The sequence below is a fragment of the Symphalangus syndactylus genome, chromosome 5 (genome assembly GCF_028878055.3).
Source record: "Symphalangus syndactylus isolate Jambi chromosome 5, NHGRI_mSymSyn1-v2.1_pri, whole genome shotgun sequence".
NCBI classification, from domain to species: domain Eukaryota; kingdom Metazoa; phylum Chordata; class Mammalia; order Primates; family Hylobatidae; genus Symphalangus; species Symphalangus syndactylus.
In genome coordinates, this window is record NC_072427.2 from 100,580,069 (window position 1) to 100,595,177 (window position 15,109).

The 15,109-nt window shown below is 38.8% G+C and overlaps 1 protein-coding gene and 1 long non-coding RNA gene across 11 annotated transcripts in view; one reads left to right on the forward strand and one right to left on the reverse strand.

The window, feature by feature from the left end:
• GRIK1 (glutamate ionotropic receptor kainate type subunit 1) overlaps nt 1-15,109 on the forward strand; it is a 430,746-nt gene that overhangs the window by 398,541 nt on the left and 17,096 nt on the right. For all 10 annotated transcript variants that reach the window (XM_055279420.2, XM_055279424.2, XM_055279423.2 and 7 more), the window contains 2 exons: nt 7,537-7,762; nt 13,849-14,099. In XM_055279420.2, coding sequence (XP_055135395.1) covers nt 7,537-7,762; nt 13,849-14,099 — 477 coding nt within the window. The remainder of the gene's footprint in view (nt 1-7,536; nt 7,763-13,848; nt 14,100-15,109) is intronic.
• LOC129482891 (uncharacterized) lies at nt 1,855-7,723 on the reverse strand. Its single transcript, XR_008657848.1, has 3 exons — nt 7,641-7,723; nt 7,282-7,423; nt 1,855-1,916 (listed from the first exon to the last, which is right to left on the reverse strand). It is a non-coding gene; the product is annotated as an uncharacterized lncRNA (long non-coding RNA).

Consider the following 15,109-nt stretch of genomic DNA (forward strand, 5'->3'; position numbering starts at 1 on the left):
ATGAAATTCTGGGTTGATAATTCTTTTCTTTAAGAATGTTGAATATCGGCCCCCACTCTCTTCTGGCTTGTAGAGTTTCTGCTGAGAGATCAGCTGTTAGTCTGATGGGCTTCCCTTTGTGGGTAACCCGACCTTTCTCTCTGGCTGCCCTTAACATTTTTTCCTTCATTTCAACTTTGGTGAATCTGACAATTATGTGTCTTGGAGTTGCTCTTCTCGAGGAGTATCTTTGTGGCATTCTCTGTATTTCCTGAATCTGAATGTTGGCCTGCCTTGCTAGATTGGGGAAGTTCTCCTGGATAATATCTTGCAGAGTGTTTTCCAACTTGGTTCCATTCTCCCTGTCATTTTCAGGTACACCAATCAGACGTAGGTTTGGTCTTTTCACATAGTCCCAAATTTCTTGGAGGCTTTGTTCATTTCTTTTTATTCTTTTTTCTCTAAACTTCCCTTCTCACTTCATTTCATTCATTTCATCTTCCATCACTGATAGCCTTTCTTCCAGTTGATCGCATCAGCTACTGAGGCTTCTGCAATCTTCGTGTAGTTCTTGATACTTGGCTTTCAGCTCCATCAGCTCCTTTAAGCCCTTCTCTCCATTGGTTATTCTAGTTATCCATTCATCTAATTTTTTTCAAAGTTTTTAACTTCTTTGCTATTGTTTTGAATTTCCTCCCATAGCTGGGAGTAGTTTGATCATCTGAAGCCTTCTTCTCTCAACTTGTCAAAGTCATCCTCCTTCCAGCTTTGTTCTGTTGCTGGTAAGGAACTGCGTTCCTTTGGAGGAGGAGAGGTGCTCTGCTTTTTAGAGTTTCCAGTTTTTCTGCTCTGTTTTTTCCCCATCTTTGTGGTTTTATCTACTTTTGGTCTTTGATGATGGTGATGTACAGATGGGTTTTTGGTGTGGATGTCCTTTCTGTTTGTTAGTTTTCCTTCTTCCAGACAGGACCCTCAGCTGCAGGTCTGTTGGAGTTTGCTAGAGGTCCACTCCAGACCCTGTTTGGTTGGGTGTCAGCAGTGGTGGCTGCAGAACAGCAGATTTTCGTGAGACCACAAATTCAGCTGTCTGATAGTTCCTCTGGAAGTTTTGTCTCAGAGGAGTACCTGGCTGAGTGAGGTGTCAGTCTGTCCCTATTGGGGGGGTGCCTCCCAGTTAGGCTGCTCAGGGGTCAGGGACCCACTTTAGGAGACTGTCTGTTCTCAGATCTCCAGCTGCATGCTGGGAGAACCACTACTCTCTTCAAAGCTGTCAGTCAGACAGGAACATTTAAGTCTGCAGAGGTTCCTGCTGAATTTTTGTTTGTCTGTGCCCTGCCCCCAGAGGTGGAGCCTACAGAGGCAGGCAGGCCTCCTTGAGCTGTGATGGGCTCCATCCAGTTCGAGCTTCCTGGCTGCTTTGTTTACCTCAGCAAGCCTGGGCAATGGCGGGCACTCCTCCCCCAGCCTCGCTGCTGCCTTGCAGTTTGATCTCAGATTGCTGTGTTAGCAATCAGCAAGACTCCATGGGCATAGGACCCTCCTAGCCAGGTGCAGGACACAATCTCCTGCAGTGCCATTTTCCAGGCCCACTGGAAAAGCACAGTATTAGGGTGGGACTGACCCGATTTTCCAGGTGCTGTCTGTTACCCCTTTCTTTGACTAGGAAAGGGAACTCCCTGACCCCTTGCGCTTCCCGAGTGAGGCAATGCCTCGCCCTGCTTCAGCTCGCGCACAGTGCGCTGCACCAACTGTCCTGCACCCACTGTTTTGCACTCCCTAGTGAGATGAACCCGGTACCTCAAACGGAAATGCAGAAATCACCCGTCTTCTGTGTCACTCAGGCTGGGAGCAGTAGACCAGAGCTGTTCCTATTCGGCCATCTTGGCTCCACCCCGTCTTTGGTTAATTTTTAACGGTTGTCGTAAATCAGGATTCACCTAAAGTAAAAGTAAATTGGAGATTTTAAAATATAATTGTTTGTGATATTTCATTTGTTCTATATGCATATATTTACCACATTTATAAGATCACTTTTGTTAAGATAAAAAAGATCAAATAACAATAACTTATTTGTAATGTATATTTCAGTGTGTAGAGTAAAAATATACATAAACACAGATCAATATATAAAATCATCAGCCGTATTAGTGTGAAGTAGAATTGCATGATTACTGATTCTACTGAAAAATGAGATTATACATCCTAACTGTGGAAGTCTTATAATAACTGGTGGAAGAAATAATGTGATAAATAATAGTTATCTCAATAAAAAGGAAACATTAGAGGGATATTTTATAAAATGGAGTTTCCATCAGGCTTAAGACCACACTACACCCTAGAATTTGCACATATTTTATTTACATTGTGTGGTGGAAATCCTGTAACTAAAAACAGTGAAACTATATAAAAAGCAAAATACTGTTAAAGGAAAGAAAACAATATAAACAAGTCACATTTTTTCCAGGTTCCAACAACTGTTGCACTTCCAAAACCACTGTCTAAATTTTTGTCTAAACGAGTGTAAGCTATTAAAAGTCAGGTAAATAGTTTCTGTACATTATATGATGAGTACAAGAGTTGCAACAGCTCTGGCTATAATAGAAAGATACAGCTACTTGTTTCAATTATTTCTTTAGAAAATTTGTTAATTCTGTTCAAACATCAGCCAAGCCTTGAGTTTGCTGTTCTGTGTATTAAAAGAGATAGTTCATTCCCTGTTGGTTAAGAACACAGACCCTGGAACCAGATTACTGGGATCAAATCCTGGTTTCCTCACTTCTTCATGTGCTGTTCTATTTCCTCATCTGTAAATGAGAAATAATAATGGTACGTCTTTCATATGATTACTGTGAAGATTCAATCAATCAATATATGCAAAGTGCTTAAAACAGTGCTTGCTACACAGTAAATAAACACTGCATATGTTAGTTGCCATTCCTATTTTCAGTAAGTAATTTTTAACCCCTGCAGACATTATAAACTGTTTCTCAGTGAGTGTTTAACTTGAATGTATTATAGGGGAAAAAAAGAAATAAATAATGTTCATCAAACATTGATGCAGTAACACTCCCTTATAACAGATTTGAGATGAAAAATGCTTATTCTTTGCCAACAGTGTTTCATCAGCGTGAGGATAGCCACATAATCAGATTTAAACAGATAAAATGAATTTATCTAAACAGATGCCTCTCAGGATTAAAAAGAAAAAATCCTGGGTGATTTCAGATTTAATAAATGAGGCTTTTTCAGTTTTAGCAACTTGTGCTAAGAAGCTCAGAAGACATTCCAAATATTCTAATTAACTTTTGACATATCTAGTGAAATAAGAGGCAACCACTATTTCTGTTTTTGGAACATATATTATTTAGAGTGATTTAGGAGGCTGGCTGAGATTATATGTGATTTAGAAGTGCGAAAACACCCAGGCTGTCATTTTAACACTTTGTCTGGTCTTTTAATATGTATGAAATTTTTTCATGAAGTATAATCCTATTTTGAAGAATTACTAAGGTTTGAGACTTAACCTTGAAAAAAAAAATCTGCTGAAAGGAATACATGTAATTTACTTCCAACATTCTACTTTTTTATCCAACAAAAAATAAACATTACTGAGCATGGCATGACAGTGGACAGAACTCTACAGTAAAGAAGAAAGAGCCCTCAATTCTGTGCTGTCTCCTTCATTAACCCTCTGAGACCTTCTGTGTGTCATTTGCTGTCCCTGACCTCAGGACCTGCATATGTGATAGGAAGGGGTTGGTCTAGAGAGTAGAACGTGGTGGTTGAAGCATCTCCTTATGTGAAACTTGTCTAAGCATGACATCCTCCTTGCAGTTGCCCAGTGATAGAAAACTCACTATACCGGCTGGGCGCGGTGGCTCATGCCTGTAATCCCAGCACTTTGGGCTCATGCCTGTAATCCCAGCACTTTGGGAGGCCAAGGCAGGTGGATCACCTGAGGTCAGGAGTTTGAGACCAGCCTGGCCAATCGTGTCTCTACTAAAAATAGAAAAAATTAGCCAGGCATGGTAGCAGGTGGCTGTAATCCCACCTACTCAGGAGAATGAGGCAGGAGAATCATTTGAACCCACGAGTCAGAGGTTGTAGTGAGCCGAGATTGTGCCATTGCACTCTAACCTGGGGAACAAGAGTGAAACAACGTCTCAAAAAATAGAAAACTCACTACACCTTTAAGGTGCTGGAGCTGTCTACAGATATTTCTACCTGTTAAAAAAAATTATTCCTTAGCCACATTTTGGGTCTTCCTGCAAACTCTAATTTCCTTAGCATCTCAAGTAGCCTAGAACTCTGTGAAATACAATAAAGTCTCACAACAGCAAACTTTTTAAATGATGAAAGAGAGCTCTAAATAACAGCAAAATGCTGCTCTTCTTGCTCCCATTATGTTTACTATTACTGTGCTCTAGTGAGAATAGCAAGGGGTCAAAGGAATCTATAACATTTCCTGTACCTTCAACTTACCAAGTCCCCTACCAAGTAACAGTTTTCTGTCAGAGAGAAAGTTCTGCCCTCCCTGCTCAAAGTTGTCCATGCCAACTAGACTTCCCCTGTAGCTCCCTGGGAGAGGCCAGGCCTAGAACAACCTTCTACTCCAAGAAGGATGATGTGGATGTTGTTGTATTTAAATCCATGATCTCTATTCCGTAGAGCCATGCTACTCAAAGTGTAGTGTGAAGAGCATGCTGGCTCAGGAAACATTTTGTCACTAAGCTGTGACAAGGAGAAGAATACTGAGAGTGAGCGTTTAGAAATGTTGCAGCTGTTGAATACTGAGGTTGCACTAAACTCATGACCTCTCTTATCCCTGAGATTAGACTACTTGCATGCTGTTGAATACTCACAGGGTGAGCCACAGGTGGTATGACCTACATATTCGTCCCGTGCGGGAGGACCAAAGCTAGGTCTGCCATAGATTGCAAATAATGAAGTCCTTCACTTCAGATAGTTTAGGTTTAGAGTTGAATCGTGTCATCCTTTCCCATATCCTTCAATTCGTTCAGGGAATTGAAGGACTCCCCACACTTTCTCCATTTACCATGGATGAACTGAGCATTGACTTTGTTTTTTACTTCCATAAACCACAAATTCAGTTTTCTAACAATTTACGACACTCGTTTTAATAAAATCTAAATATGGTGAAAAAAATAAATGTTTCATGAAATTTTTCTATGTGAAGTTTGATTCCTATTTCATATTAATATGTAACTAACTAGCAACCCACCTCAGGGAATAATGAGTCCATGAATAAAAGCTGTATTTTCACTTGTAGATCAAATAAGATTAAAATCATTCTCAAAAGCATTTTGGCAACATAGACATCCACCTCCCCCAAATCAGCATGGTACAGTGGAAGGAGCATTGAATTAGATATTAGGAGTGCTGGAGTCCAGAATTAGCTCTGGTATTAACTTGCTTTGTGACTTTTTGAAGTCTCCAAGCCTTCTGTACTAAAATTTCCTCCTCTGTGACAGTAGCAGTTTGTATGAGCCGATCTCTAAAGTCTCTGACAACTTTAAAATTTTATACTTCAAAGAAAATTATTTTCCCTTAAGGTAGTTTCCTGATGGAAGAATAATTTTCCCAGCTGTGCATTTACTGCCACAAGATAGACTGATCTTTCTGCACTTGTAGGAGTAGCTCTTTTACTATAAGTTTAGCATTATCAGACTTTGCAAGGCTGAAATCACACAACGAATGAAGCAGTAACCCTGACCCCCAAAACACGCCTTTGTCATGGAGACATGAGCTGCAGTTTGCAGATATCTCTGGGGCTGTGGCATAACTCACAGGGGCCCAATATGACAGAATGGGTTCCATAAAATACCAACATCTATAAGGTACTGTTTATTGAATTGTTATTTGTCTCACAAGACCTTTCTCAGGGGGATTTTCAATGCCTAACAATCTGAAATAAAGCCATCTGTCCTCCCCTAATTCGTAAACCCTACAGTATTAACCCAGGTCCTAAATAGAGGTTGGAATTGAGTGGCCCCCAGGAACACCTGGGCATGAATAACCGTGATAGAGTTGACTCCGCAGGTATTCCATTTTTTGCTTATGGCCCAAAACCATGTTTTAAGCTTTCCTGCACTACTGAGATGATGCATCCTGTGCCTGCCAAGCGATCTATCTAATGTGTGTGAGCACTATATATAACCGTGATAACTGGGGTTAGCTTAAAAATACCAGTAATTCCCATAATGTTTTTTTCATCTCTGAAATAAGTGGAGAATGCTGATGCAAATGAAGAAAAATTCAAACAAAAATTGGAACTGTATGGAAATTACAGAGTAAAATGCAAAATGTCTAATCATAGATCACTGTTCAAAAGAATGGAAAATTCATATTTAAGCAATATGAAAATTTAGGCAGTATACTTTAGCAAAAAAAGTAAGATAATGAAGCAGTGGTACATATGTATATGTGCATATATTAACATATATAATTTATTACTGAATCTATCAAAAAGCTGAATATGAGAAAAGACAAACATATTAATAGAACACTTTGAAATGAGATATTCAGTCCCCATTATCTAAAATATGATTGCAATTAAAATTATACACATAAAAAGGCATATAAATGCAGTATGAAGATTTTTCTTTTTTTTTTTTTTTTGAGACAGAGTCTCACTGTTGTTGCCCAAGCTGAAGTGCAATGGCACGATCTTGGCTCACTGCAACCTCCACCTCCTGGGTTCAAGCGAGTCTCCTGCCTCAGCCTCCTGAGTACCTAGGATTACAGGCACATGCCACAACACCTGGCTAACTGTATTTTTTCAGTAGAGACAGGGTTTCACCATGTTGGTCAGGCTGGTCTCGAACTCCTGACCTTTATGTGATCCGCTCGACTCGGCCTCCCAAAGTGCTGGGATTACAGGTGTGAGCCACCATGCCCGGCCAAAGATTTTTCTTATCTAAATTTTAATTTGAAAAGATCATTTACATTCTAGGTTTTCTAGAAAAGAGAAGAGTGAATGACAGTTCTCTCACAGATAAAGCAGAGGAAGTCAGTGATTTACCCCAGGGCTCTCCCCAGCAGAAGAATGCTGGATCAAGGATTGAAACTTACATACCTGGAAACAGCAAAACAATACCTGCTGGAGTTGAGTGATTGATTGAAAGGAAAAGGGATGAAATGAACAGAGTCCTGGAGTGAGCTAGTCACCCCTTAGCCCAGTGGGCCACAATGGCTTGTTCTTAAGTGGCCGCAGTTCTTTAGGCAAGTGCTATTGTTTGACACCAACATTTTTTCTTCCCTAACTGAAAGCAACAAAAGTACCTTGCACCAGTGTCTTACATCAGTCGATCAAGGTCTCCTTGCAATAGCTGTCTCCGTGCGAATGCTGTCCAATAGTGAGTGAACTGGGCTCTTCTCAGCTACACAAGTGAAGCCTCGAGATCATCAATCTTGACTCCCCCACCTGTGGAGAAAGTATCCTCCCTGTCATTATTTGAACCATTGGGACTTTGAATACCTTTAGGTCGTATTTTTCCAGCCCTCTTCTGCTGGTGAGTGTGTTTTCTTTCCCTCCAGAAATCAAAAATCTCCACCTATGAGAAGATGTGGGCTTTCATGAGCAGCAGGCAGCAGACCGCCCTGGTAAGAAACAGTGACGAGGGGATCCAGAGAGTGCTCACCACAGACTACGCGCTGCTGATGGAGTCCACCAGCATTGAGTATGTGACGCAGAGAAACTGCAACCTCACTCAGATCGGGGGCCTCATTGACTCCAAAGGTTACGGAGTGGGAACGCCTATTGGTAAGAGGGGCAGACATGAACCAAGACTGAGATAGAGAATGTCAGTTACCAGTATGGGAGGAAATGGGCTCAGAGTTCTTCATTCCAAATTCTGAGAAGGCCTACAATGCCATTAGTGAACTAATAATGTAAAGAGACATAGTACGAATTACAGATTCCCAGATATTTAACTTAATATACTTTTAACCAGTGTTTCTTTCAAGTTTTACCAACGCATGTTTAAGAATATATAGATTTTATTATTTCACCCCAAATATCTTAAAGAGAATATCTTTCTAATTAATCCTCTTCACATTGTTTCCTTCAATACCCATATATGCCTATATAATGTATCTGCCTTAAATTAGAATCGAAGAAAGTTGATTCTGCATATGGATAGCAAAAGTGAGAGGGCTAGTGTTCCATAATGACAGATGAAAAAGTAAGGCTATATCAGTCAAAAGAAAAAGAATAAAGATTAAATTATAAGTTTGATGTGCTCAGGCAATGTTAGATTCAATCAATGCCAACTATGTAAAACCTCCAAATTCCTTAGTTCCATGCTATTGCTCTCCTAGGAATACTATTGCCTAGGCATATAGACCCATATAGCAATGCATTCTTGTATGTGTATAGGAGACATGAATAGAATTTAAGGGGTAATTAGTGATTTCCTTTCCATAGGAAACTCCCTCTCTATTTTTTCCCTCTCTATAGAAAACTGTATCGTGGCCAGGCACGATGGCTCACGCCTGTAATCCCAGCACTTTGGGAGGCCGAGGCAGGCAGATCTCGAGGTCAGGAGATCGAGACTATCCTGGCCAACATGGTGAAACCCCGTCTCTACTAAAAATACAAAAATTAGCTGGGTGTGGTGCCGTGCGCCTATATTCCCAGCTACTCAGGAGGCTGAGGCAGGAGAATCATTTGAACCCTGGAGGTGGAGGTTGCAGTGAGCTGAGATGGTGCTACTGTAGTCCAGCCTAGGCAACAGAGCGAGACTCCATCTCAGGAAAAGAAAGAAAGAGAGCGAGAGAGAGAAAGAAAGAAAAAGAAGAGAGAAAGGAAAGAGAAGAAAGAAAGCAAGAAAGAGAAAGGAAGAAAGAGAAAGAAAGAAAGAGAGAGAGAAAAGAAGGAAGGAAGGAAAGAAAGAAAAAGACAGAGAAAGGAAAGAGAAGAAAGAAAGAAAGAAAAGAAAGAAAGAAAGAAAACTGTATCATATAAGGTCCTGGTATAGTGGGAACCTGCTCTTCCCAAGTGAACCCTTCGTAATTTGTTAGTAAGCATTCCAAAGGAGAAGAATCAGGGACTGTCTAGACTACTGGGCAAGTCCAGAAATCATAGCTAACAGTCAAGCCAGATCGTTAAGGACCCCAGGTAGGTTTGATTTGCTTGTTTGTATTAGTATTTTTGTCATTTGAAAGGGATGATCCATCATGCAGGGATCACAAACTAAAATGCTTACAGAGGCCAAGCAGATATCATAAGTGAGCAAAGCATGCTTGTGCCAGGAGGTAGTAGGGAACGGTGGCAATTATGGAAAATTACAGACCACATGACTTACCTAAAAGAGAGAGCTGCCTTTCAGGTCAGAGTTGTAGACATGTAGGAGTTTGAGAACAAGATTATGGAATATTCCATTTTCTAAGAAAATAAAAAAAATCCAGATTTTAGGTGAATTGTCCTGATGTTTTTATTTAGCAACAAATTCATTAAAAAAGAAAAAGCTGCATTTTATATATTCAAATTTTAATTAATATGAATATAACTAATCAGATAAAGTTCAACTATCTTCCACATTTACCATGAATACACAGCCAATTTGACTTCCTGCTATCTACCTTCTGTTAGAAATATGTGCTATGGAGAAATTAACTTTATTATTATTGTTATCATGTATGTCCTCCAAATAAACTTCCTGCAGAATGATTGGGCTAGAAGATTTACAGCTACCTTCTTGCTTCTTTATTTCCAATAACTTCTCCTGATGAAAATACTAATATTGCTAGTGAGGTGTGTATTTTGCCCCAAGTGGTAAGCTCTCCTATAATTTAGTCAACATGTTTTCCAAGAGACTCAGGGGATCATTTGGCACTGGCTAACAGGATACTATACCTCTTTTTGACTTTAAAAACAACGTCCTATTGCCCTAAGCAAGCTTTGACACCTCATTTTAGATAATAAAGGTGGGGGAAGTTAGATGCTGATTTTAAACGGGCCATAAATCAGACGAGAACACCAAGTGTAGGTACCTTTGCCTGAATTTTTGCAGAATCAAGACCCTCATAGAGGAGTAACTATAGTTCTTAATAGAACCATCTCTAGACTAAATTATAAAGTCAAAAACTGTACTTTTATCATTCTATCTCCCACCTCATAACCCTACCCCACCACATTTCAACACCCCTTTTTGGTACCAAAATTCCTGTCTGTTAATAATGATTTAAAATAACAATGTGTATCATCCCTCCTGAGAACGTTTGCACTTTAACATGAGACTTTTAATTGGCATTCCTTCTAGAGCATGGAATGTAACTTGAAAGCTAAAATTTCTGATAGTACAGTGAGTGACGCAGGGCTGGAGGTAGGAGGGAACAATGCACTTCTTCCTGCCACTTTCCTAAATGAATGCAGCACTTTGAAAATCGCTGCCTGCTTTCATGCAAATGAAGCTGACCTAGTGTTGGGTACCATTAACATTAAATATACATATAATGCAGAAATATATATAAATATACATATAATACAGAGAGATCCAAATGTACCCATTCAGTCTCCTTTTGGCCAACCTCACCCAAGTTCCAAAGTTGAAAAGCCTTCCCCACTTCCTAGATGAAAAGAAATATACTCCAGGAATTTTTCATAGTGGTTATAAACCTGTCATGCTTTTAAACCAAAAACAATGAAGGAATAATTGGAACAGATGGCAGACCTCACAGAGAATACATCCATTGAGAATACAGCTGTTGGAAAAATTTGTGAGATGTTTCTTTTATGATGAATTGACTCTACAAAAGATCAGTTGCTATTCAGGAAGATGTGTGTGTGTGTGTGTGTGTGTGTGTGAAATATATATATTTCAAGTGACATAATAAATAACTTCCAATGTCATTTGCTTCATTTAAGCAACAACAACAAAAACTTAAGTTAAAATATATTCAGATATTAAAAATTATCTGCACACTTCTAGTCTTGCCCTAATTCCCTTATGGCTGCAAGCTCTGTCCCATAATCAGAGATTGGCAAAGTCACAACACAAAATTGAAGACTTTGCTTCTTAGAGACACTCAGGACAACAGCTCTGGAAATGTACCTCCTGAGAGATTTAAAGTAAAACTCTGAGAGAACAAGAGCATTTAAGGTTTGAACAGCTTGCCAGGAGGCTGGAAATTATCTTTCTCAGAGACCAACTTTAAACAGAGATCAGATTTTCATCTGTCTGAAAATATTTTAGGTATTGCGCAGCCTGGAGGCAGAAGGAAAGCATCAGTCAACATCTACTGAGCACCCACTGTGTATGCTCCTAGGATTATTACTGCAACAACTAACATAAGAATCATTCTTACACTCTTCAAAGCACTTTCATGTACATTAAAGCAAAGTGCTCTAATTCACTTAATTGCTCACCTGCTATGGGTGTATCAATGGTGCTAATTTTTACACTAGCCATTATTCTGGGGATATTTAAGCAAACAGCCAATATCTTTTAATTTTGTTTTCAATATCCATTTTTTTCACCAAAAATTCATACTCTTGATAAGCCATAATCTCACCCCAATGCATTTTGTTCTTCTTTTAAACTTGCTTTTGAATGCTGACAATTATTTTAGGAAGTCTTACAAGAAAAATTGATAACAAATGACACAAATGTTAACCTTCTGTTTTTCTAACTTAACCATGCCATAGGACATAAGACATATGTAGGGGTGGGAGCAATGGTTGGGAACACTGTCGTGAAAACAACACTGAAAAGTAAAAAGTCAGGAAACTTGAGTTTGATTCTTGGCTGTGCCAGCAACTATCAGTTTCACTCATACTTTCAGTTCCTAAATTTCTTCCATTCTAAAATGGAATGTGTACTGAACTGTAAGTGGACTGTACTGTATCATTCCTAAGATTTCTTCTAGTCCTAAGATGCCTCATTTATCAATATGCTTCCACCAAGGAAAACTTTAACATTTGCAAATAGAGAAAACCAGGGTGTACTACTTTTCTACTGAGTAGAAGAAATGCTAACAAGAGTTCTTCACATTCAAGGAGAGATTAAGTAAAAGAATCTTACTTTGCCTCTTCCTTTGCATTGATTAACCAAAATCCAGTATTGAGAAGCTATATCTACAGGTAGATGTTGGCACTTTCCAACCCTTACATAATTAAAAGTTCAATGGCATTACTAGAAGATAGAGTATAAATAATATTAATACAGTCCTTGCAAATTTTCCAAAACTACCTGAATTTTGTAGGATATTTGAATTATTCAAAACCTACTCTTAAGTTTATCTTAATAGGTGCATTAATCAGTATGTACTAACCAACATCCGAAATTTTCAGTGGCTTACACATTCAATGTTAATTTCTTGATCTTGTCGCAGTCCAGTGTGGATTGAAAGAGAGGCTGTGCTTCATGAAATCATCCTGGGACTCAAGTTCCTTCTATTTTGTGGTTCCATCATTCCTAGTGACTTGAAATCCTTTCCTTCTTGCTATATATTTGGAAAAAGAGAGAGAGCCAAAGATCACGTTGGGAAGACATCGTCTTAATTCCTATTGGCTAGAAACCAGTCACATAACCACACTGAACTGTAAGGGAGATGGGAAATGTCTAGTTACTCCCCCTCAGAAGAAGAAATGGCACTGCTGGTCATCCAGCCAAGCCCAGTCACAATATGAGACAACAAAGAGCCTAGAAAAAAGTAAGATCTAAATAATTGCTAACTTAAAAATAATGTAACCACAATATCAAAAAATTTGGAAAGTAGAAATGGAGACTTCATTTCTTTATAATTAAAGGGTGACAGTCTGCAAGGTGGTCATCCAGTAGGCTGGAAAACATGTGTCCAACCAAGATCAAAGACAGGCACTTTGAAAAAAGAGGGGTTGGGGCAAGAGCTTTATGCCGAATGGGTTGGCTAAACATACATATTAAACTGGTTACAGGCGGAGCTATGAATATTTGTGAAGATGATCCTGACACATGCATATTGAACAAAAATGCATGTAACATACAATCCTCGTTCACTTTGGGGTAGAGACTTAACATTTAATGGTTTTACAGTTAGGTTCTATACGTCACAATGTCTTTCAGGACACAATGGCATGCAAGGGTACAATCTCTTTAATCCAACCAGAACCTGTCTAAGGTCAGTGGTCTTCTTCTCTGGAGAAAGTTACTGAAATCAAGATCTTGTTTAATGAAAGGTATAGCTGGTGGAACAGGGGCTGGAAGTCAGTGTCTAAGAGTTGGATGAGCTGTAATTGTTTTAATATTGCTTATCTCAAGGCCAGTGCTTGTTTACCTCCTTGAGAAAAAGAAAAGCCTTGTAGCAGTTGGAACATAGTTTATTTTTTAAGTCCGATGCTGTGTGACTTAACCCTTGTCTGGCATGGCCTTCCGTCCTGTTTATAATTTGATATCTGATTGCCACGAATAGACTGCTCTGTCTGACCTCCCATCCCGGTATGGCTGCAAACTAAGTTCTTAAGGTTTTTCTGGGGTCCCTTTGGTTACAAAAGAGGGTCGTTCAGTCAATGGGGGCTTAGAATTTTATTTTAGCTTACACAATGAAATCTCTTGACATGTGAAAAGACTCATAATGATCTCACCAGAAACAAAGACATGTCATAGAATTCCTAGCTTCGCTTCTCCTTATTTAAAAGGAGCAAACATTCGGGGCCAAAGTTAATCTCAACATGTCAGCTATCTTCTTTCCAATTATATAGTGCCTTCAAAATATAGGACTGAACTTTCCTGTCCTTCGCAAGTCAATTTGTGGATTGGGGTTTCACAGCAGCCATAACATAGTTATCACTAAGACAATAATTAAGAATACTTCTGGATGTCTTCTTCAACATTTTGGTGACCAATATCCAAATGGTTTTACTTCCAGGTTCTCCTTACCGGGATAAAATTACTATTGCTATTCTTCAACTCCAAGAAGAAGGGAAGCTGCATATGATGAAAGAGAAGTGGTGGCGTGGGAATGGCTGCCCCGAGGAAGACAATAAAGAAGCCAGTGCCCTGGGAGTGGAAAATATTGGAGGCATCTTCATTGTTCTGGCTGCCGGACTGGTCCTTTCTGTATTTGTAGCTATTGGAGAATTTGTATACAAATCACGGAAGAATAATGATATTGAACAGGTGAGTCATCTCTTTCTAGGACTGGTTAGTTTATAGTTTGCATTATCTGTCTTAAGTTTGGGGGTTTTAAGAATGTTTTCTCTTTTTCAGTCTATTGAATTAGATGCCCAGAAGAGCCATTTTTGAGTTAGAGCAAAGAGCTATTGAATCCCTGCCAGGTGCTGTGGGCACTGCAGGTCTATCATTTATTAACGACAAGGAAGGGGCTTATACGCTAAATCCAATTAGCATTATTTGGAAAGACGGTGCAGAAATTCCAAACTCAATTAATTTTTGAACAGTTGTTTGCTCGTAAGATAGAAACCCTAGATGGAAAAAGGCAAAAATAAATCCAAAATTGGAAAAGATATAAAAAGATATTTAACAGAAATATTACCAGCCCTTAAGTATAGATTCTGAGCACATGTACTAATGCAAAACAATTTATATAAATATGTAAAAGTCATACTATGAAATTGAACACTTACTTCTATCAAAGTAAGATTTGTAAAAGGATAGATCACCTCAAATTTTTTTTGCCAGGAATGTCATAAACAATACAAAATGAAAATGCAATGTATATGAGACTTTATTTTTCTAAATTGTGTTTGGGATTATAGGACAATTTTAGTAGTTGACCATTTTTGCCTATTACTTTTATTTTTGAGGGAAATCACACCATTTTTGAAGGAAATCAACTTACACTCTTTTGAAAAAGCTGATTGTGATTTAAGATAATTCCTTCATAACCATGCTAGAATAAACAAAATACAAAGTTTATGGTCATCATAGTGAATCAGTCTCCCCATTCAATTTTTAAATATTGTTAGAATGTTAAGACTATGACTATTAACGACAAAGCCAGTTTAATGCTCTCCTGTCATCGTGAAATTCTAAATAATTTTTGAACGAAGTGTCCCATATTTTCATTTCGCACTGGACACTGCAAATTATGTGGCTGGTTCTGATTAATAATCTGATAATATATCCACTTTCTTTAAATGGAAGCCCTCCTTAAGGGCCCAAAACTG